Raw genomic sequence first — 23,601 nt, forward strand, 5'->3', positions numbered from 1 at the left:
AGAAATCACTGCACGTAAGCAGCTAAGCCCGTGACCTTCGATCCCTTAGGCTATACTGCATCAACAAGCGACATCGGTGTGTAAAGGATATCACCACATGGGCTCAGGAACACTTCAGAAACCCACTGTCAGTAACTACAGTTGGTCGCTACATCTGTAAGTGCAAGTTAAAACTCTCCTATGCAAGGCGAAAACCGTTTATCAACAACACCCAGAAACGCCGTCGGCTTCGCTGGGCCTGAGCTCATCTAAGATGGACTGATACAAAGTGGAAAAGTGTTCTGTGGTCTGACGAGTCCACATTTCAAATTGTTTTTGGAAACTGTGGACGTCGTGTCCTCCGGACCAAAGAGGAAAAGAACCATCCGGATTGTTATAGGCGCAAAGTTGAAAAGCCAGCATCTGTGATGGTATGGGGGTGTATTAGTGCCCAAGACATGGGTAACTTACACATCTGTGAAGGCGCTATTAATGCTGAAAGGTATATACAGGTTTTGGAGCAACATATGTTGCCATCCAAGCAACGTTACCATGGACGCCCCTGCTTATTTCAGCAAGACAGTGCCAAGCCACATGTTACATCAACGTGGCTTCATAGTAAAAGAGTGCGGGTACTAGACGGCCTGCCTGTAGTCCAGACCTGTCTCCCATTGAAAATGTGTGGTGCATTATGAAGCCTAAAATACCACAATGGAGACCCCCGGACTGTTGAACAACTTAAGCTGTACATCAAGCAAGAATGGGAAAGAATTCCACCTGAGAAGCTTAAAAAATGTGCCTCCTCAGTTCCCAAACGTTTACTGAGTGTTGTTAAAAGGAAAGGCCATGTAACACAGTGGTGAACATGCCCTTTCCCAACTACTTTGGCACGTGTTGCAGCCATGAAATTCTAAGTTAGTTATTATTTGCAAAAAAAATAAATAAAGTTTATGAGTTTGAACATCAAATATCTTGTCTTTGTAGTGCATTCAATTGAATATGGATTGAAAAGGATTTGCAAATCATTGTATACCGTTTATATTTACATCCAACACAATTTCCCAACTCGTATAGAAACAGGGTTTGTACAACCTGTGGGATCCCATGTCGAACAAATTTGGATTTCATGTGTCTTATGACGCAAGTTGCTGACATGCTTGAAAGTAGCGCCATTTCGGGATAATTTGAGAGGTAATCAATCACAATCAAGTAATTTTTTCCATGAAAGTAGAACCAGTCCGTCCCAACTTCTTGCCAAGGCTCCTCCGGTAGGTCTATAATGGTCATAGATTATTTTGTTTGTTTTGCTTGATGTTTTGGATATGTTTCACATCTTGAAAACATCTTGTCAATATCTGGAATTTTTCAAATCCATACACAAGTTCCTTTTCGATTTGTGCATATCGACACTCCGCTGCCGTCATTGTTCTTGATGCATTCGCGACTGGCCGCCAATCTTCACCTTTTGACTGCAACAAAATTGCTCCAATTCCATTTTTTGAAGAGTCTGTAGATATATATATATATTTTTTTGATGGCTCAAAGTATTCAAGCACTGGCTCTGTTGTTAATTCTGTTTTTAGCTGAGTTCCTTCCTTTCATTATGTTCTGTCCACTTGAAATCACATATGTCCAGCAATAGTTGTTTCAGTTACTTAGTTTTTGAAGAAAGATTTAGAATGAATTTCCAAATGAAGCTTATCATTCCTAAAACCTTCAAGACTCCTTTTTTTTTAATCTTCTGGGCATTTCTAGTATTGCTCTTATTTTTCCCTTGTCTGGTTCCACGCCAGCAGCTGTGAGCTTGTCTCCAAGGAACGTGATTGCCGTGACCCCAAACTGACACTTTGCTTTATTGAGCTTTAATCCATACATATATATGCTTTGCAATAATTAATTAATAATAACAGTCCTTCATTATGTTGATCAAGTGTTGAGCCCCAAACCACACTGTCATCCACATAAACTCGGACACCTTTGACTCCCTCTATGATATGCTCCATGGCTTTATGAAAGACCTCTGGTGCAGAGCGGATTCCAAAAGGCATCCTTTCTTTCTTTCTTTCTTTAGTTTATTTCGAACATGAACACACTTACATCATAATACATCACACAATTTCATATCATTTCATTTTACATCATGCCCGAAAAGGAGTAGGAAGAAGCAAAGCTTATTTAATCCTACCCCTTTCCCACTTCAAAGTGTTTACAATTATATAGAATCATTTACTGACCTTTTTATATAATAAAATAACATCTATGAATTAGTATATACAACAGTTTTATAATATGTAATTAATTAATTCAGTCATTATTAACATACTGAGATGAAGAATATCTTATTTTCAATAAGGTTGGAAGTATTTCTCATAATTCTTCTTCTTTGTACTTTGTAAGCACTATTATTTTGAACAACCTCTTAAACTGGATCATATCAGTACAATTTTTAACTTCTTTACTTAATCCATTCCATAATTTGATTCCACATACTGATATGCTAAAAGTTTTAAAGGCCTACTGAAACCCACTACTACCGACCACGCAGTCTGATAGTTTATACATCAATGATGAAATCTTAACATTGCAACACATGCCAATACGGCCGGGTTAACTAATAAAGTGCAATTTTAAATTTCCCGCTAAACTTCCGGTTGAAAACGCCTTTGGATGAGGACGTATGCGTGTGACGTAGCCAGTGAAACAGGAGTATCGGTAGCTCATTGAAGCCAATACAAAATAGCTCTGTTTTCATTTCATAATTCCACAGTATTCTGGACATCTGTGTTGGTGAATCTTTTGCAATTTGTTTAATGAACAATGGAGACTGCAAAGAAGAAAGTTGTAGGTGGGATCGGTGTATTAGCGGCTGGCTGTAGCAACACAACAAGGAGGACTTACTTGGATAGCAGACGCGCTAGCCGACGCTAGCCGCCAACCGCATCTGTGATCGGGTGAAGTCCTTCGTCGCGCCGTCGATCGCAGGAACGCAGGTGAGCACGGGTGTTGATGAGCAGATGAGGGCTGGCTGGCGTAGGTGGAGCGCTAATGTTTTTATCATAACTCTGTGAGGTCAGGTTGCTAAGTTGCTAAGTTAGCTTCAGCATCGTTAGCAACAGCATTGTTAAGCTTTGCCAGGCTGAGAATTATTAACCGTGTAGTTACATGTACATGGTTTAATAGTATTGTTGATCTTCTGTCTATCCTTCCAGTCAGGGATTTATTTATTTTGTTCCTATCTGCATTTGAGCCAGATGCTATCACGTTAGCTCAGTAACTAAAGAGCTTCGCCGATGTATTGTCGTGGAGATAAAAGTCACTGTGAATGTCCATTTCGCGTTCTCGACTCTCATTTTCAAGAGGATATAGTATCCGAGGTGGTTTAAAATACAAATCCGTGATCCACAATAGAAAAAGGAGAGAGTGTGGAATCCAATGAGCCAGCTTGTACCTAAGTTACGGTCAGAGCGAAAAAAGATATGTCTTTCACTGCATTCTAGTCCGTCACTCTAACGTTCCTCATCCACGAATCTTTCATCCTCGCTCAAATTAATGGGGTAATCGTCGCTTTCTCGGTCTGAATCGCTCTAGCTGCGTTGAAAACAATAGGAAAATATGAGGTGGCGAACAACTGACTACGTCACGCTACTTCCGGTAGGGGCAAGGCTTTTTTTTTTATCAGAGACCAAAAGTTGCAAACTTTATCGTCGTTGTTCTATACTAAATACTTTCAGCAAAAATATGGCAATATCGCGAAATGATCAAGTATGACACATAGAATGGATCTGCTATCCCCGTTTAAATAAAAAAAAAATCATTTCAGTAGGCCTTTAAGTGTTGTACGTGCATATAAATGTTTTACATTATTTTTTCCTCTAAGGTTATATTTCTCCTCTTTAGTTGAGAAGAATTGTTGTACATTCTTTGGTAGCAGGTTATAGATTGCTTTGTACATCATTTTAGCTGTTTGCAATTTTACCAAATCACCAAACTTTAATATTTTTGACTTAATAAATAAAGGGTTTGTATGTTCTCTGTATCCAACATTATGTATTATTCTAACTGATCTTTTTTGTAACACGGTTAGCGAATGTAGCGCACATTTGTAGTTATTTCCCCATATTTCTGCACAATAACTCAGATATGGTAACACTAACGAGCAGTAGAGAATATGAAGTGATTTTTGGCCCAGGACGTGTTTTGTTTTATTCATTATTGAAATGTTTTTTGCCACCTTATGTTGTATGTTTTGTATATGAGATTTCCAGTTCATTTGATCATCTATTAATACTCCCAAAAATCTGGTTTCTTTTACCCTTTCGATGTCTACTCCATCTATTTGTATTCGTGTATGATGCTCTTTTCTACTCTTACCAAATAGCATTATTTTAGTTTTACTGAGATTCAAAGATAGTCTGTTTTTGTCAAACCATCTTTTTAATTTGTTCATTTATTCTGTTATTATTTGTATTATCTTCTGTGTGTTCTCTCCTGAACAAAAAGCAGTTGTATCGTCTGCAAATAAAACTAACTTTAAGTCCTTTGTAACTTTACAAATGTTGTTTACATAAAAATTAAACAATCTTGGTCCCAATATTGATTCCTGCGGTACACCACAGGATATATCTAGCCGTGTTGACATATTTTCACCCATCTTCACATATTGCTTCCTGTTGGTTAGATAGCTTCTTACCCAGTTCAAGACCAAACCTCTGATGCCATATCGTTCTAATTTTTGTATTAAAATATCATGATTAATTGTGTCAAATCCTCAAAAAGCAATAACGGCCAAATGGTGTATTCAATGTGCAGTATTTTGTACTTTCTTCATGTAGTTTAATTTGCCAAAACCCTTAAGATGCATCCAGTTTACTGAAGAATCTTGCACCTGCCATCTCACTTATAATTTCCTCTCTACTAGGAATCTGATATTGCTCTCTTTTTATGTTGGCATTTAAGTCTCTAGAATCCATGCACACACGAAGATCGCCACTCAGCTTTTTGACGATCACCATTGAGTTCACCCATTATGTGGGTTCTATTGGTTTTATAACTCCTAATGATGTCATCCGATCTAGTCCCTGATTCAGTTTTTCTCTTGATGGTACTGGAACTCGGCGTGATGCATGAATAACAGGTTGCGCATTCTCTTTTAGCTGAACCTTATAAGTGAACGGTAACACACCAAACCCTTTAAATATGCCAGTGTACTGGTTCACAATCGCTTTTTTGCAGTTAGATGTATTTCTGTTAGTTATACACCCTCTTCAACAGGCCTAGTTTTTCACACGCTTGGTCTCCTAGTAAGGATTCATGCCCCTCAGGAACTATAGCAAACATGAGGTATTGCACCTTTCCTTTTACTTTAATTTTGAGCTTGCTTCTCCCCAGAGTCTTAATGAGTTGACAATTGTAAGCCTTGAGTGGTTTATGATTGGGATACATTTGTGGTTTTATTTTCATTGCTTTGATGTCACGCTCACTAATTAAATTAGCTTTTGCGCCTGTATCCACCTTAAAAATAACCACAGTTCCATTAACTTGGATAGGCTCCATCCACTTAGCTTGCTCAACTACGTTCACACTGTGTTGTCTTGTTTCTTTATTCCCAGAATGGTCTTCTGTCACCATACCCACAAACAATGTGTCAGACAGAGCGGTCTCTTCCACTGCTCGTACGCATTTGCCTGTCATTTTCACCTTGGAAAAACATTGTTTTGCAAAATGATTTTGTCCTTTACACATTTTGCAGATTTTTCCACAGGCCAGACACTGCCTCTAAGCATGTTTTGTTCAGTTAAATGCTCCTGAATTATTTTGGTATTTCATCTTGTTTTGCTTTTTGTGCGCCTAGACACCGCTGCAACTGCTGGACTTTCTTTATCCAGGTGGATCCCGCGCGCGGTGTCACCAAAGGTTCTGACTTGCTGCAGGGTTAATTCATTAATTGGCAAATTTTAATTGCCGCTGGTAACGTCAGTTCTGTGTCCCGTAGAAGCCGCTCCCTCACTTTCTCGTCCGTAACGCCAAAAACTATCTGGTCACGGATCATCGATTCTTGCAGCTCTCCCAAATTACAGGTTTTAGCTTTCGGTTTGAAATCAGTCACAAAAGTGTCAAAACTTTCAGCTGCTTGCTGTATGCGTGAGCAAAACACATAATTCAGTTCAGTTTCAGATTATTTCTAACATGCATACGATACAATGTAATTCATCAAACATTTCCAGTTGTTTCATTACAGCATGTCTGAAAAGGAGTAGTAAGAAGAAGAGTTTATTAAATCCTACCCCTTTTCATACCATAGCAATTTTATCAAATTTCCTTGTGAACAGTGAACAAATAAATAAATAATATACCATAGTACGCAAACAAATATTAAATACATAAATCTTTGTCTCAATAAAAAAAAATTAAAAAGTGTTCAAGATGTTCATCATAATTCTTGTTCTGTGTACGTTGTGAACACTTGTAGTTTGAACAATCTCTCAAACTGAATCATATTGGTGCTTTGTTTGATTCCTTTGCTTAATTGCTGCTTTATGGGGTGGCATGGCGTAGTGGGTAGAGTGGCCGTATTATTATTAGAATTCATTCATTCCATAATTGAATCCCACATACTGATATGCTAAAAGGGGAGCTGGAGCCTATCTCAGCTGCACTCGGGGACAAGCGGTAGGAAATGGATGGATGGATATGCTAAAGGTTTTAAGTCTTGTGTCGAGCATACAAACGTTCTAAATTAGATTTTCCTCTAGGGTTAAATTTCTCCTCTTTTGTTGAGAATAGTTGTACATTCTTGGGTAGCAGGTTATAGTTTGCTTTATACATACTTTTAGCTGTTTGCAAATGCTGAAAGTTTTCAAATGATGGATGTCAATATTTGTGATTTAATAAATAAAGGGTTTGTATTATTCTAATTGATCTTTTTTTGCAACACAGTTAATGAATGAAGCGCACATTTGTAGTTTCCCCATATTTCTACACAATAACTCAGATATGGTAACAATTTCACAAAAGTTGAATTTATCTTCGGTGAGCAACGATCATCGAATTTTCGAATGATGGTGTCAAATAGTGTCGTGTCGTTCGCGAACGATTCGTTCGAAAGAACGAATCTTTTGAGTGAACGTACGGAACCGAATCACTTCATGAACTGATTCGTTCTCAGTTTCTCAGTTCAGTTGAGCTCCGCCGCGACCATGCCGGTATGAGTGGAACTGGCGCATTCTGTGACTCACTGAACCCTCGACGTCGGCGAACGACGCAGCCAATGAGAGGGCGGGGGGAGGGACTGAGCGAACGTTTCGTTCACCGCGGATTAACGACATGAATCACTCAGTGAAGCTATTTATTTTCTTTTTTATTGCATATTTAAGTTGATATTTCCATTTTTATATTTTTAAATGTAAGCTACAGAAATTTTAGTTTTAATGTTGGCATTTCTGGCACTTGGTTTAATATTTGTTTTGTTTTATTTAAGGTAGCGTATTTATTTTCTTTTTGTTTGCACATTTAAGTTGATATTTTCTTTGTTGTATTTTTAAACGTAGGCTACAGAACATTTAGTTTTTATGTTGGCATTTCTGGCTCTTAATTTATTTGTTTTATTTTGAAGGTATTTATTTTCTTTTTGTTTGCATATTTAAGTTTACATTTTCTTTGCTACAGAACATTTAGTTTTTATGTTGGCATTTGTTAAGGGTTTCTTAATTTAATATTTGTTTTTGCACCAAACAAATGAGGCCTATTTATTTAACTGTTGATTGCAAGCATTTTAGTAGGCTGTTACTATTTTTTTTATTTCCCACTTTTATTTATTTCTTATTTTCATTTCAGTGCAATAAAACATATTTAACAACCAAGACATTTTGTCACACTTTGTTTATTGGACAGGCCGGAAACGCACACACACACGTTCGCGAACTGACACACACCGAGCAGCAGCGACGGAGAACAAATTTTTTGAACGAATCATTTTAAGGAACTGATTCTAGTGATTCAGTACAGTCAAAAGAACTGCCGATCCCATCACTAGTGTCAAACACGTTCCTACCTTCGCCGTCAACACACACAAAGGTATTGTATACTTCCACGGGCCGAGGTCCACCTCGGTGAGTAGCGGTGCTATTCTCCTTGCGTCGGGTTGGTCATCCAGTCCAGTCGCTTGTAAATACAGCATGAACACTGTTTAAAGGTGCGCCACTCAGTCAACATTCCCGGTCCAATTTACAGCGTCAGGCGGCTTTACACTTTCCATGACTTCAAGTAGTTCACTCCTGGTATCATGTTATGTTTCCCGTGAAAACATTTGTTGATTATTCACAAATACGTCTTTAATGCCATCAGGTAGGACATCAGCTCATGACAGACACCTGGTGGTTTGTTCTTCTTCGCTATATATATATATATATATATATATATATATATATATATATATATATATATATATATATATATACTAAAGCACCTACCCTAGCACCTCCAAAACCCTCAAATCTAAACTCCAAACATCTCAGAACAAGCTAGTCAGGTTACTTCTAGACCTCCACCCCAGATCCCACTTCACTCCTACCCACTTCTCTAAAGTGGGCTGGCTCAAGGTGGAGGACAGAGTTAAACAACTTGCACTGAGCCTAGTCTATAAAATCCGCTACACCTCCCTGATACCGAAGTACATGTCAAACTACTTCCTTAACGTAAAAGACCGCCATAACCACAACACCAGGGGGTGCTCCACTAACCACGTTAAACCCAGATTCCGAACTAACAAAGGTCTTAACTCATTCTCTTTCTATGCCACATCAATGTGGAATGCGCTCCCAACAGGTATAAAAGAAAGGGCATCTCTATCCTCCTTCAAAACCACAATAAAAGTTCACCTCCAGGCAGCTACAACCCTAAACTAACACCCTCCCCGGATTGCTAATAATCAAATGTAAACAATCAAATGCAGATACTTTTTCTTTTTCTTATGCCTTCTGATCTCTCTCTCTCTCTCTCTCTCTCTCTCTCTCTCTCTCTCTCTCTCTCTCTTCCTCTCTCTCTCTCTCTCTCTCTCTCTCTCTCTCTCTCTCTCTCTCTCTCTCTCTCTCTCTCTCTCTCTCTCTCTCTATGTCCACCACTTGATGTCCATATCCCCCCCCCCTCCACACCCCTGATTGTAAATAATGTAAATAATTCAATGTGATTATCTTATGTGATGACTGTATTATGATGATAGTATATATGATAGTATATATCTGTATCATGAATCAATTTAAGTGGACCCCGACTTAAACATGTTGAAAAACGTATTCGGGTCTTACCATTTAGTGGTCAATTGTACGGAATATGTACTTCACTGTGCAACCTACTAATAAAAGTCTCAATCAATCAATCAATCAATCAATCAAAGCAGTCACCCACACGCATGATCCTAGCTTGCCATCTAGTGGCTCCATTATGTACAACAACTATCACCACAGTGAACACTAGCGTAGTAACACATTGTCTTGCGACGGCAAGAGGTAGAGGTAAGCTAGCTTCTGCGTCAGGAACATACATATAGTCGGAACTGCTTAAAATGACCAAAATGAGCTTAAAATGCTTAAAATGGCCAAAATACGGTAAATATTGTACATATTACACATTGCTATGAAAATGTTTGTTACTACATCGTATATATACTTGCAGTGTGTATACAACAGGTTGATGGAGGGTTTTAAAAGCTACAACAGTGACTCCTATTTGCAGCATCTTGCAAGCGTTTATCAACTTTAGAATCCTAAAAAAAGAAAAAAAAAAACATGTGCGTTCTTGTCTCTCATGATTGTGAATAGAGATGTCGATAAATGCTTTAAAATGTAATATCGGAAATTATCGGTATCGGTTTCAAAAAGTAAAATAAATGACTTTTTAAAACGCCGGTGTACGGAGCCTTACATATCCGGTAAAACACGAACGTAGGGAGAAGTAGTCAGCAGCCCCTCCCCTCTCCCCTCTCCCCTCTCCTACACACAACACAGGAGTTGACGACTGCAGCATGAGAGGTTTACTGGCGACGCTTGATGACCTCATCAAACCGCCGCGAGCGGAGCATAACAACAACAAGAGTATGTTGTTGCCGGTGCTGTAGCCGTGGCTAACAAGTCAGCTCGCTCGGTGACTGACAAGCGACACCATGTCTATGGTTTGGGTTTATTTTAAAGTGTGTCTGACGGATAAAAAAAACTGGCAATTTGCAATGACTGCAAAAAATTGGTTATGCGAGGAGGAACCAAGACGTATTCCTTTAATACGAGCAATTTGATCTCCCACCTCTTCAAAAATCATAAGGAGATACACGATGAATACAAGCAGCAGATAGATGAAAAGCAAACACGGAAAAAAGTAGTACCACACAGTTGTCGCTTAAAGACTCCGCCAAGCAAAAACAAAAAAACAACAAAAACCACCCCAGGGCGAAAGCTCACGTTGTGGTCAGGGACAACGCACGCAGTATGGCAAAAGTTATGGTGGAGTTTGGTGTGGCTAGTCTGCCCTGCATGGCGCACACTTTGCAGTTTGCAGTGAACAGAGGTGCCCTGTCTCAACGCAGCATTTCAGAAGCTCTGACTGACTGGTAGGCCACTTCAAGCACTCACCACTAGCTTGCAGCACATTTGTGTTACTCATACAAATACATTAAAGCTGGGCAGATTGAGCCCAGTTTATAATTTCCTGTTATACAGTATGCCAGGCAGTCTTGCACTAAAGGAGGACTATGTTGTTGTTTACTTTATTACTCTAGTATACTTTGGACTGAAGCTGTGTGCCTTCATTGTTTTTGTAGCTGTTGTTTTGAGGCATGTTTAAAAATAAAATAAAATAATGCACTTTGTGAAAGTATAGTATTTCCCATAGTTGTAGTGGGTATCAGGATTATCTCAGGGAGAGCATGTCCCAAATTCCAAGCTGCTGTTTTGAGGCATGTTAAAAAAAATAATGCACTTTGTGACTTCAATAATAAATATGGCAGTGCCATGTTGGCACTTTTTTCCATAACTTGAGTTGAAGTTGTTCTCTTATTTTGGAAAACCTTGTTACATTGTTTAATGCATCCAGCGGGGCATCACAACAAAATTAGGCATAATAATGTGTTAATACCACGACTGTATATATCGGTGTCGGTTGATATCGGAATCGGTAATTAAGAGTTGGACAATATCGGTATATTGGATATCGGCAAAAAAGCCATTATCGGACATCTCTAATTGTGAACAATATGCAACATTGCCCAAAAAGGGGCAGTTCCCCTTTACTTTACTAGCTACGAAATTATAAAATGTCATTGCTGCACTAAAAGCCGATATGTCTAATATTTGTATTTGTTGTCATGCACACGGAAGATTTTCTCTCTCAATCGTTTGTCTTTGCAGTGCGATTGCCTCCTTTTCCATAGCTGTTTGCGCGTAACTGTGCCAGTGTCAGGAGCCGGTTTGGCGGTGTAATAGGACCCCAAAGAATAAAAATATCCATCCATTCATTTTCTACCGCTTGTCCCTTTTGGGGGTCGCGAGAGGTGCTGGAGCCTATCTCAGCTGCATTCGGCAGGCAAATTGGCTTGTCCTTTGCCGCGACTCGTTCAGGTGCGCACATTCCATCTTCATGAACCTATTTACCTTTAGGTCTATGAGTAAAACGTCCATTAAAAGTAAACTGATGTTTCTGAATGATTATTTCTAGTTTTTACTCGGGTAAGATTGCATTTCATGATTTAACTTTGCGTCTACTGCCATGTTCATTGCCTTGCTGTTGTTGCACGCAGCGCTACGAGTGCACATGTTTTTCCCCGTCTTTATCAAAATATAACGATGGATGTCAACATTGTGTATGTGCTGAAAGCTTCATTTATGATTGTTGCCTTTGGTAAAAGCTTAACTCTTTTAGGTTTTGCTCACATTTGCTTTCTTTTATTTAGACTCGCCAAGTTGGTGGTTTACCAAAGACTGGTTGGTGGTTTACCAAAGACTGGTTGCAAAAATGTGTTTCAAGAAGTCCGAAACAAGATAAAATACGAATAATATCAAGATAATACTTAAATGGGAAATACTAAATGTTAAAAGTATATCAAACAAACCTTTAACAAAGTGTTCACTGCAAACTTGTGCATTTTTTGACTCTGCTCCCTTGAACTAGAGTGTGTGCCACTTTTCTCGTCGTTTTTTGTAAAATCTTGCACTCTTTCGCCCCTCTTGATTACCTCTCAGGGAACTCTGAAGAAACGTTTTTCCCTTTCGTGACTTGAACGTTTCCAACAGCTTAAAACAACGCAAGCATAAGGTATTTTTCTTTGAGAAAGCTCAGAATGCTATGACAACAGGCGCTCCCATATTTAAGGAGTCGGACGTGACATCAGGTGAATACAACCTATTAACGAATCAAAATGGCGTCAGACTGCACACAAGCTATGTGACTCGAGAGTATCTCTCAGGCTTTAATATTAGCATTGCTGTCACGGCGCACGCCCAATCCCTCATGCCTTCTGCTGCATGCTCGGCTGGCACCTCCGCTGGAAGCGCGCCAGGACACGCCCCTGCGCCGGCAAAGCTGCAGGCAATCTGTAATCTGCGCACCTGGGACAAATGAAGACAGACAGCATAAAGACCAGCGGACCCGAAGATCCAGTGTCGGAACGTAGTTCACTCCTCGTAGTAAGCATCCTGTCTCTGGCCTCCCTTCTGCTTACTTGATCTCTCTCTGTGCCTTCCCTGTTTCCCGTGTCTTAAGTCCTTTGTGTCCCCCACAGTGCCTTTCCTGTTCCCCGTAATGGAACTGTGTGCCTCGACTTCCCTCTAGATTCTGGACTGCCTCCCTCGATCCTAGACCCCTGCTTGGACACGGGCCTCATTGCTTCTCTCCATCCCCCGACTGCTTGCTTGTCCACGGACTGCCTTCTCGCCTTGCCCCTCTGGTCTGACAAAGGATTCATCCAACACGCATAGGTAACATTTACATTGTTAATTCTACACATCTGTCTGGACTGGAGCCTGCAATGCCTCAGACTGGAAGTCTCTCCAGAGAGTGGTGAGGACGGCGGAAAAGATCATCAGGACTCCTCTTCCTCCTATCCAGGAGATCGCAAAAAGCAGCTGCCTGACCAGGGCTCAGAAAATCTGCAAAGACTCCTCCCACCCCCACCAAGGACTGTTTTCACCACTGGACTCTAGAAAGAGGTTCCGCAGCCTCCGAAGCAGAACCTCCAGGTTCTGTAACAGCTTCTTCCCTCAGGCCGTAAGACTCTTGAACGCATCATAATTATCCCCTCAACTACCCCCAAAATGGATTAACTCGCTGAAATAAAAAAGACAATATAACATTCATCCATAAACGTGGACGCATGTGAAAAAGTGCAATATATTTATCTGTACAGTAATCTATTTATTTATTTATATTTATTTATTTATTTTATATATATATTTATATATTATTTATATATATTTATTTATTTATATATGCACCTTATTGCTTTTTTATCCTGCACTACCATGAGCTTATGTAACAAAATGTTGTTCTTATCTGTGCTGTAAAGTTCAAATTTGATTGACAATAAAAAGGAAGTCTAAGTCTAAGTCTCTAAGTTTTGCACCAAACAGTTGGAGCAGCATACACATCCCACACATTGATCATCAGCTTCAATAAAGCTATTGAACTGATTCTTGCCGTGTTGTCGTCTCCTACCCCAGCTGTACGTAACAATAGCCTTAAATGTTTTAGAATTGTCCCTCTGGAAACACAGTAATTCATCTTTATTTTTATGTTATATTCTATCATCATGACAAACAGACAAACCATATATATTTTACACATGAATAAAAACACATTGTTTGTAGAACTCTCAGCTCATATGACAAAAAAAATGTGGGAATTGCAAAAAATAAAGAAAAACTGACAACAGAATCGTCTTTGTAAAGTTTTATTATTGTTACAAATCAATTTTTACAACATGAGCTCAATGTCCGACCGGCTTTTTGAAAGAGGAAATAGCTTTAAAAACGATCACTTGTTATTGGCCAGATGTTTGTACAGACTCGCGTTGCACAGCAACTCTTTACTCGGAAGGTAAGCAAGGTCTCGGATCACGCCAGGGAACGAGTATGCGTCCAAGGATGGAGGACGCAGGGGAAACATGGGCATGAGGCCAGATGTCACGTACGGCGACATGAAACCAGCCATGCTAGTGTTTGCCGCGGTGGAATAGGCAAGTCGTAAGGGGTTGACTCCAAGGCAAGGGCTTAAGCCGTAATCTCCGACTAAGGGCGACATGTTGATTGGCGAGAAAACGGATTCCTGCAACGGAGGCTTCGGCGTTGTATTGCTATCTTTGGCGGTTAGCACCAACTCAATGGACTTCACAATGTCGTCTTTGCATGATCTCACGGTAGTCTCAAGCGTGTCGCGTTTTTGATGGGGAAAGAGCTTGGCTAAGATTTCAGACGGTTCCCGAGGGTGGAGTTCCCGATCTCGACTCGCCAGGTGGTAGTCCTTGGGTTTTTCCGACTCGCTACCCGAATCCGCGTCGGAGGACACGGACGCGGGGCTTTCTGTGCGCTGGTCCGTCATAGAATTGTCCTTGCGTGGGGGCTGTGGCTTTGAGATGGGTGGAACCAAGAGGGAGTGGCCTATGAAAGCGTTGTAAGCGTACTTGCTCAGGTTGTCATCTGAAAGAAAGAAAAACCCAATTATCCAGTAAAAAAAAGTGACTGGGAGATTTCGACCATACAAAAATAAAGCCAAGTGTCCAACAAAACCTGTGAATCTGTGCAATATCTACCTAATTAATGTCTTAAATCTAGCAATATTACTTTGTAATATATTATTCTAAAAGTATTGCGCCATATGTTTTAAAAAATATATATATATATATATACATACATAAATACAGTATGTATGTATATATACTGTATATATATGCATGTATATATGTATGTATATATATGTGTATATATATATATATATATATATATATATATATATATATATATATATATATATATATATATATATATATATACATATGTATATATATATATATATATATACTGTATATATACATATACATATATATACACATATATATATATACATATACATACACACACACACACATATATATATATATATATATATATATATATATATATATATATACACATATATATATATATAAATACATATACACACACACACACACATATATATATATATATATATATATATATATATATATATATATATATATATATATATATATATATATATATATATATATATATACATATGTATACTGTACATATACATATATATACACATATATATATATATATACACACACACACACACACACACACATATATATATATATATATATATATATATATATATATATATATATATATATATATATATATATACACACACACACACACACACACACAAAAATGAGATCTCCAAAACTGTAATGCAATAATAAAACAAATCAAGTAATTAAAAGTACAGTTTTGCACTTATTGCGGTTCCTGTCCATTGAAAAAAGAGTTTATTGAGTTAGCCAATCAGGCAGTTTTGATTGAGCCCTGTGAAGTCTGCCTGGCAACAAGTGGCTTCACAAACACAATTCAACAACATAGTTTTCTGTTCTTGTATCTCATTTGAAAGTGATTGGCATATACATTGTTTGTTTTAATTTGGCTGTGTGGCAGCTCTGATTGAGCCCCTTAGCCTATAGCAACACAAACACGAGGAAGGCTCTTCTATTACTGTTTTGTTTGTTTGATTATATAAAAAAATGTGAATATATTATAAACTATGATAAAAATATGATATTTTACATCTTGTTTCAATAAATTTGCTGGACCTATATTTCAGGCTGCGTACGATCATTCCCCAAAGTTTCAATCTGCTTGGTCTCTTTGCATGTTCTTTACGAAATATGCAAACTTGCATACGTCAACAAAAATTGTCAATCAGAATCAAGATTTTGCACAGTTCCATACTTTGGACTTCCGAACCCAATCAAAAATTCTGCTTTTTGATGGAGCATGACGACAACGAAACTTTCTCCAAAAATGTGCTTGCACTACAACATATGACTTGTTGGACAAACAGACCACCATGCAACATGTGTTTTCCTTGGTTGACCAAGACATGTAGGGGAAGACTATTGTTCCAAAATGTAATGCACAAAGTCAACTTGCATAGCCTGAAAAATAAAAGAAGAAACATTTAAATGACCAGATGTGTTCTGAGATGTGTTGGTCACCCTTTTGTGTGCTGTACTGTAATTTGCTGTTGTAGAGAAAGTTAATAAAAACATAAATAAAATATTTTACTGTTGCTGTTAATTGAACAACATGTGTTACTAATAATATCCATTGGTTTAAAAAACTAGTATATGCTTAGTATATGATTTGTTTTATTATTTAAATCAGGCAAAAGGGGAGCTTTGATTGAGCCCTGTAAATTCTGCCTAGCAACAAAGTGGCCATGAAAATCTACTTTTTTGTGTGATTATAGAAAAAAAGATTTAAAATAAAATGTGATGAATAAAACACATATATTTGTAACATATCTGTGTGGTTGTGACAATATGTACAGTTCTGTCATTTATATTGCTATTGTTTAAAAAAAAAAAAAATCAAGTAATAGTACTATAGTGTTTATTTGTTTACACCAAAATGCCACTACAAAAGCTAAAAACCTACAATAACACAAAAACATATTGCAATGTATTACTGTTATACTTTTGTAAAGATAATTTACTGTACATGACGCAGGTGTACCTAAAAAAGTGTCTGCTGGTGTTAAAAGTTTGTTAAAATTTTACAATTATAATATCAACTCACCAACTTTGGAGGACTCTGTTCTGAAAAGGTCAAAATCAAATGAGCGACTCCTTGGTGTATGCATCTCGGGCCCCAACGGTGACCCCACATGCTGCCCTGGCACCCCAGTGGAAGGCGCCCGCCCTGCAGGGTACAAAAGCCGAAACTCCCTGGCCTCACTCTCTTCCTGCGCCTGCTGCCTTCTGAGGGCCACCTGCGCCGCCATCACCCGCTGCCTCTCGGCTATGAGGGTACACTTGGCACACATGCAGTCCCTCCAGCGACAAAAACGTTTGTGGCCCTTCAGGGCCGACACCACGCCGTGGTTGCGGCACCGGGCACACTTGGGAGTCCGCGGGTATCCTCGCTCCAGCGCAGGAGCCCGGAGGAAGAGGTGTGCTGGTGGAGGAGGAGGAGGAGGGTGCAGCAGGGACGGGGTCACATGTAAGCCGGTCAAGCTGAGAGGTCTGGTGCTGGCGTCCATGGCAGACTCAGGACCTCTACTGAGGCTGGCAGCCTGGACCTCAGGCCTTTAAGTCGGCTCTGCAGGTGGTTGAGGATGAAATTCAACACCCAAGTCACACCCCTAAGGCGCTCCTTCCAATCCTCTCCATTATGTGCATTTGCATCTTACTCTAACCAACTCTATGCTCAGCACATGTAGAAGATTACTACACTGCAAAAACTGAAATCTAAGTAAGATTAAATATCTCAAATAAGGGTGATATTTGCTCATTTTCTGTCTGATAAGATAATTCTTCTCACTAAGCAGATTTTATGTTAGAGTCTTTTACTTGTTTTAAGGGTTTTGGTCCTAAATGATCTCAGTAAGATATTACAGCTTGTTGCTGAGATTTGATGACCTATATTGAGTAAAACATGCTTGAAACTAGAATATCAACTGTTGCAAAGCTGTGTCATCAACACTCACAAGTATAAAACTACTTTTTTAAAGTAATAATTTCTTACTTCAAGCATGAAAAAAAAATCATGTTGCCGAGCGCATATCATTATGTCAAGATAATGGCACTAGCATTTACTTCATTTAAAATAATATTTTTCAACATATTGAGCAAAAAGGTCTCATATTTGTTTTTCTACCAAGAAAAGTGCACTTGTTATTAGTGAGAATATACTTATTTTAAAGTATTTTTGGGTTCATTGAGGTTAGCTAATTTTACTTGTTTTGGAAAGTCTTGACAAGCCAAATTTTTTTGTTCTATTGGCAGATCATTTTGCTTAGTTCAAGTAAAATACCCCTAATTTTTGTAATTTTTTTTCTTGTTTTTGAACACTGACTTTTTGCAGTGTACTACTAAAATCATTTATTTCATTGATTTCGGAAAAAAATACTCTATTTTTAAAAAATTTGATTTTTTTCCTCTTTTTATTCTTGAAATTATTTAAAGTTGCATGAATTAAAAATATATACTGCAGTTACTTACAAAAATAATACATTGGATGTATTTTTTATAAATACTGGCTATGTGTTGATAAGGATACTGTATAATGAGCATGCACATCACAGCTTGTTTTTCATTGGCTCTCAGTGAATATTCTGCACACAAAATGAAACATGATGGAGGATTTTAACATCAAAAAGATGAAAGGTAAAAAGTATTGAATATTTGAAAAATATATAACCATTGCTTTATAATAATTATTGAATATCTGTAACAGCTCAGCATAGTTAGATCTACAATGGAGTGGTTTTAGCATGCTAATACGTAAGGAAAGTGAATAAAATCAAAGTTTCCCCAGGTTTGGACACCTCTGGTCTATCCAAGGGGTCACAGGTCAACTGGAGCCAATCCGGGCTGACTTCATGCAAGAGATGGAGTAGCATCCAAAAATAAATCCAAAAGTATAAATTAATAATAATAATAATAATACTATGGGCTGCTTGCATTGTAAGCGCCCATTCACTGCTGCTTGCAGCATGTGAAGGGGCGCTTGCATTGCAGCAGGCCCATAATAAATTAAGCGACACTCTTATAGCATCTGTGATTAATCGTTATTAATCTGAATTCAAAAGTGTATAATTTGATTAAAAAGATTAATACTTTTTCAGCACTAAGTACACATTTTAAAGCAAGTAAAAAAAACTAAAATCACAATCAAACAAAAATAATAAAAATGTTAAGTTGGTTGTCACATGTTTTCTTCATTCTACCCCGTAAAACAAATGTTGTACCCTCAGGTCAGCTTTGATTTAAAATCCTCTCCAGTTTGTCCTCCCCCTGCGGAGCAATCAACTGTCACTATTGCGATGGTTTTAACACAACAATGGCACCCGCTTGTCACAAAGCAACATGTGATTATCTACCTGGTTATTCTGTCCTACAAATTACCTAGCATCCCATCTGTCAACAAGAGAGCTAATCACACCTTGTCACATGTTTCTTTCACTCAACAGGTTCCAGTTACAAGCAACAGATTGGCACCAATGCAAACAAATAAAACACTCGTTTACTGCCTGAAAAATATAAGGAGAAGAGCATATTTAAAAAGAGCTCTGCTTGGTGAAGACACGTTATATAATCCATAAAATAGCAATTATTTATACCTCCAACAGAGCTAAATAATGTTACTACTGATGAAATTTATCATGACTTATCCTGCATTATTTAGCAAAAATAACAAAAAATAATGTGTTAAAATTCAAAAAATACAAAAGTAAAACAATTCCATGATTTAAAGGGGACCTATTATGTAAAACCCACTCTTATTACATATTACATATTTAATACATATTGGTATTGGTGTATTTGGGCTCTGCATAAGTTAAAGAACATGCCTTACAGGTGTGCTAAGAATGCACTAAGGTGTACAAAGAAACTGGCAGGTTTATGACACAAATTTACAGAGAGTTCACTACTTTGTATTAAACATAAAATGAACAGTATATAGGACAAAAGCAAAACAGTTTCTGCTGTTCAAATGACAAATATGTGCAGGAACAGGAGCTTAGACATGCATGCTAAGAAGCTGTAAGGTATATGAGAATAGTCCATGCGCAAATGTTAACTTTGGGAATGAATCCTTATTAAATATAAAATACACAATGTGGGGTAAAATACTGCTCGAATTGCAAACTAGGGGGTGACAAAGTTGTGCAGGAACAGCAACATGCATTACAGGTACACAATAAGGCAGTGTTTTTCAACCACTGTGTGAGATACAGTCTGGTGTGCCGTGGGAGATGATCTAATTTCACCTATTTGGGTTAAAAATATTTTTTGCAAACCAGTAATTATAGTCTGCAAATTATGTGTAGTTGTTGAGTGTCGGTGCTGTCTAGAGCTCGGCAGAGTAACCGTGTAATACTCTTCCATATCAGTAGGTGGCAGCCGGTAGCTAATTGCTTTGTAGATGTCGGCGTGCAGGTAAAAAAGTATCTAATGCTTGAACCAAAAATAAACAAAAGCTGAGTGCCCCTAAGAAAAGGCATTGAAGCTCAGGGAAGGCTATGCAGAACAAAACTAAAACTGAACTGGCTACAAAGTAAACAAAAACAGAATGCTGGACAACAGCAAAGACTTACTGTGGAGCAAAGTCGGCGTCCACAAAGTACATCCGAACATGACATGACAATCAACAATGTCCCCACAAAGAAGGATTAAAACCAACTGAAATAGTCTTGATTGCTAAAACAAAGTAGATGCAGGAAATATCGCTCAAAGGAAGACATGAAACTGCTACAGGAAAATACCAAAAAAAGAGAAAACGCCACCAAAATAGGAGCGCAAGACAAGAACTAAAACACTACACAAAGCAAAACAGCAAAATACTCAAAATAAGTCAGGGCGTGATGTGACAGGTCGTGACAGTACACCTACTTTGAGACGAGCTATAGTGATGCATGCTTGGTTATGGTTTAAAGTCATATCCAACAATTGCGACAACAACTTTTTACTGCCAACTGAGTTTCGTTTTTTTAATGATTTCTGCTGGTGTTGTGCCTCCGGATTTTTTCAACCAAAAAAATGTGCCTTGGCTCAAAAAAGGTTGAAAAACACTGCAATAAGGAACTGTCGGGTTTATGATGAGACATTATTGAGTGGAATCACAGCTCTGCGATAAACACAAAATTTAAGCAGGAACAAAAGAAAAACAGCTAATGTTTAAATTTCAAATATGAGCATGAACAGGAACATAACAGCACACTAAGGAACTGTAAGGTTTATGAGGGTAGTTTATGCATAATCGCTAGTGAATCACAACTTTGTACTAAATAGAAAACACATAATCATCTGTTTATTTAATGGGGAAATTGCACAGACCATATACATGCTAACTGGCCTCTGTTGTTCCCAGTACAGTTCTGGGGAAAATAAATGTTCAGCTGTGCAAGGACAGTTGACAGGAACATATATGTTGGACAAAAATGAAAAATGATAGTTTTCAACTATGTGCAGTAACAGGAACTTATTAATTAAGGTTGCTGTATCACTGTGTACTGTATAACCGAATCACTGCTCTGTATTATATATAACACACATATCAGACCCAGCATGGGCTTTTAGATGTTTTTTTCTTCTTCTGCGCTACACCGTCATGTTCACCTGTTCTTCGCTTGGATACCCTCTCCATCCGTCTCGAAAGTAGTGGATCTTATCAGGACCAACACCTGCAAAACATTTGAAACACAAAACAAGGCATTTGCTGTGTTTTTTTTTTTTTTAACCAAATAATCCACCGGCACAGAAGCAGAGATGAAGCGACATGATTGACTAGCAAACGCTAAAACAACATAAATAAACGTCAGTGAGGCAGATTGCCGTGTGGGTGCTGACTTTTATCGCGTCAGCCACTGTGAAATGGAATTTTCGTTTGTGTTTGCGCCTGGCAAGTTTATTCTGGTACAATATCACAAAACGTGTTTGTAGTAGTAGGTTGATACTAATTAAACTCCACTTTTTCAAAAAAGTTCATCATTGAGGTAAAACAGATTAATATTCGCTCATAAACTACTCTCATAAGCCAGTTTCGTACAGTAGCGTGCATCTGTCTAAGTTCCTGTTCCTGCACATATTTGTCATTGTACACCAGCAGCTTTTTTGCTTTTGTCTTATATATCTTCTATATTTAATACAAAGCGGTGATCACTCTGTAAATGTGTCTGAAAAACCTGACTGGTCCTCATGTGCACTTGTATTGCACGTACACAGCGCTTTACTTTTTCCACATTTTGTAAATTAACAGCCTTTTCCCAAAATGAAATAAATGATGGGAAAAATGTGCAAGTCCAATGATAAAGGACTGGCACATTCGCAAGAGGTGCTTTCTGCTCGGCTGAGATACTGATGATGAAAACTGAGTCAATCCCAGTTTGTTTAAGCAGATCAAAAAAAATAAGCGTGCTACACTAATATAATCCTGATATATAAAGTCAATGTGAATTCACATACATTGACAAAATAAATTAAGTAGCATTATTTTTACAGAGGTTTACAGAGGTTGGACTTAAATATCTTAAAAGTGCATCAAAGAGAGAAGAGCGGTGTTAAAACTGCTATCATACAAGAATGGTGGGGGGAAAAATGATTGATAAATTATACATATACGCAATTTTCTAGTACAACATTATTGTCATTATAGTGAAATGTTGGCTAACAGATGTTTGAAATACCATGCAGGAATGCTGAGTTAGGAACTATTAATAATATTAACAACCAGTGGCGTTTCCCACCTGGGCCTTCAGTGATGTTTGACTTCAATGATTACCTCTCAAAATACCATCATTTATGTCACCACATGACCATTGCTGGAGAAATACTACACAGAAACACATTTACGCACTACTGGGCATTGTACAAAACGGGTTATTTTCTGGCGCATTTAAAAATCAATAAACCCGCATCAGCTATTAAAATATATCTCATGTGGTACTGTCAAAATTAAAACTGCAAAAAACATAATAAACGTGAAAAAATTAAGAAATAAAATATTTGAACTCACAATTTGTAGAACCCATTGGACGCCGTATAAGCCAGTGGTACCCCTCGTCGATTCGAGTGGAAATGGCGGGCATTTCCCCATTTCATTGCCGAAATCATCTCACAAGATGTAGTTTCTCTTTAAATATCCTTCTTGAAAATGGCCTTGCAAATATATATATATCTAATCAACGTTTTGTTCTCCTTCTTTGTGGGTCAACACTTCCTGCTAAGTTGCAACTTAGCAGGAATGACAAGTGAGTATCCAATCACAGTCTCGTTAACATCAGGCTCCTTGTATAGGCTACTGTCAACAACTTGTGATATGACTGGCTATCGCAACCGTCTATCAACTGTATGTGTTCTCAAAATCATCCGCTAACGGCGTGGCGAAGTTGGTAGAATGGCCTTACCAGCAATCGGAGGGTTGCTGGTTACTGGGGTTCAATCCTCACCTTCTACCACCCTAGTCACGTCCGTTGTGTCCTTGAGCAAGACACTTCACCCTTGCTCCTGATGGGTGCTGGTTAGCGCCTTGCATGGCAGCTCCTGCCATCATTGTGTGAATGTGTGTGTGAATGGGTGAATGTGGAAATACTGTCAAAGCGCTTTGAGTACCATGAAGGTAGAAAAGCGCTATACAAGTATAACCCATTTATCATTTATTATCATTTAAAGCCTTCTAGAAGGCCTTACTGACAACAACTCGTGATCTGATTGGCTATCGCAACTGTCTATCATCTGTTTGTGTCCGTTCACTTACAGTGCATTATTGATTCTGAAGGCCCTGTGCAGATTTGGTACAGCATGGCAACATAAGCGAGCTGAATTCTGATTGGATAAAA

At 38.3% G+C, this 23,601-nt stretch overlaps 1 protein-coding gene across 1 annotated transcript; it reads right to left on the reverse strand.

Moving 5' to 3' along the window:
• Positions 1-13,899: 13,899 nt before the first annotated feature.
• On the reverse strand, positions 13,900-17,338 carry LOC133662734 (doublesex- and mab-3-related transcription factor A1-like). Its single transcript, XM_062066860.1, has 2 exons — positions 16,839-17,338; positions 13,900-14,654 (listed from the first exon to the last, which is right to left on the reverse strand). The coding sequence occupies exons 1-2, from the start codon at positions 17,299-17,301 to the stop codon at positions 13,993-13,995; spliced, it is 1,125 nt and encodes a 374-aa protein (XP_061922844.1). The 5' UTR covers positions 17,302-17,338; the 3' UTR covers positions 13,900-13,992.
• Between the last annotated feature and the right edge of the window lie 6,263 nt (positions 17,339-23,601).

Source organism: Entelurus aequoreus, linkage group LG12, assembly GCF_033978785.1.
Source record: "Entelurus aequoreus isolate RoL-2023_Sb linkage group LG12, RoL_Eaeq_v1.1, whole genome shotgun sequence".
NCBI lineage: Eukaryota > Metazoa > Chordata > Actinopteri > Syngnathiformes > Syngnathidae > Entelurus > Entelurus aequoreus.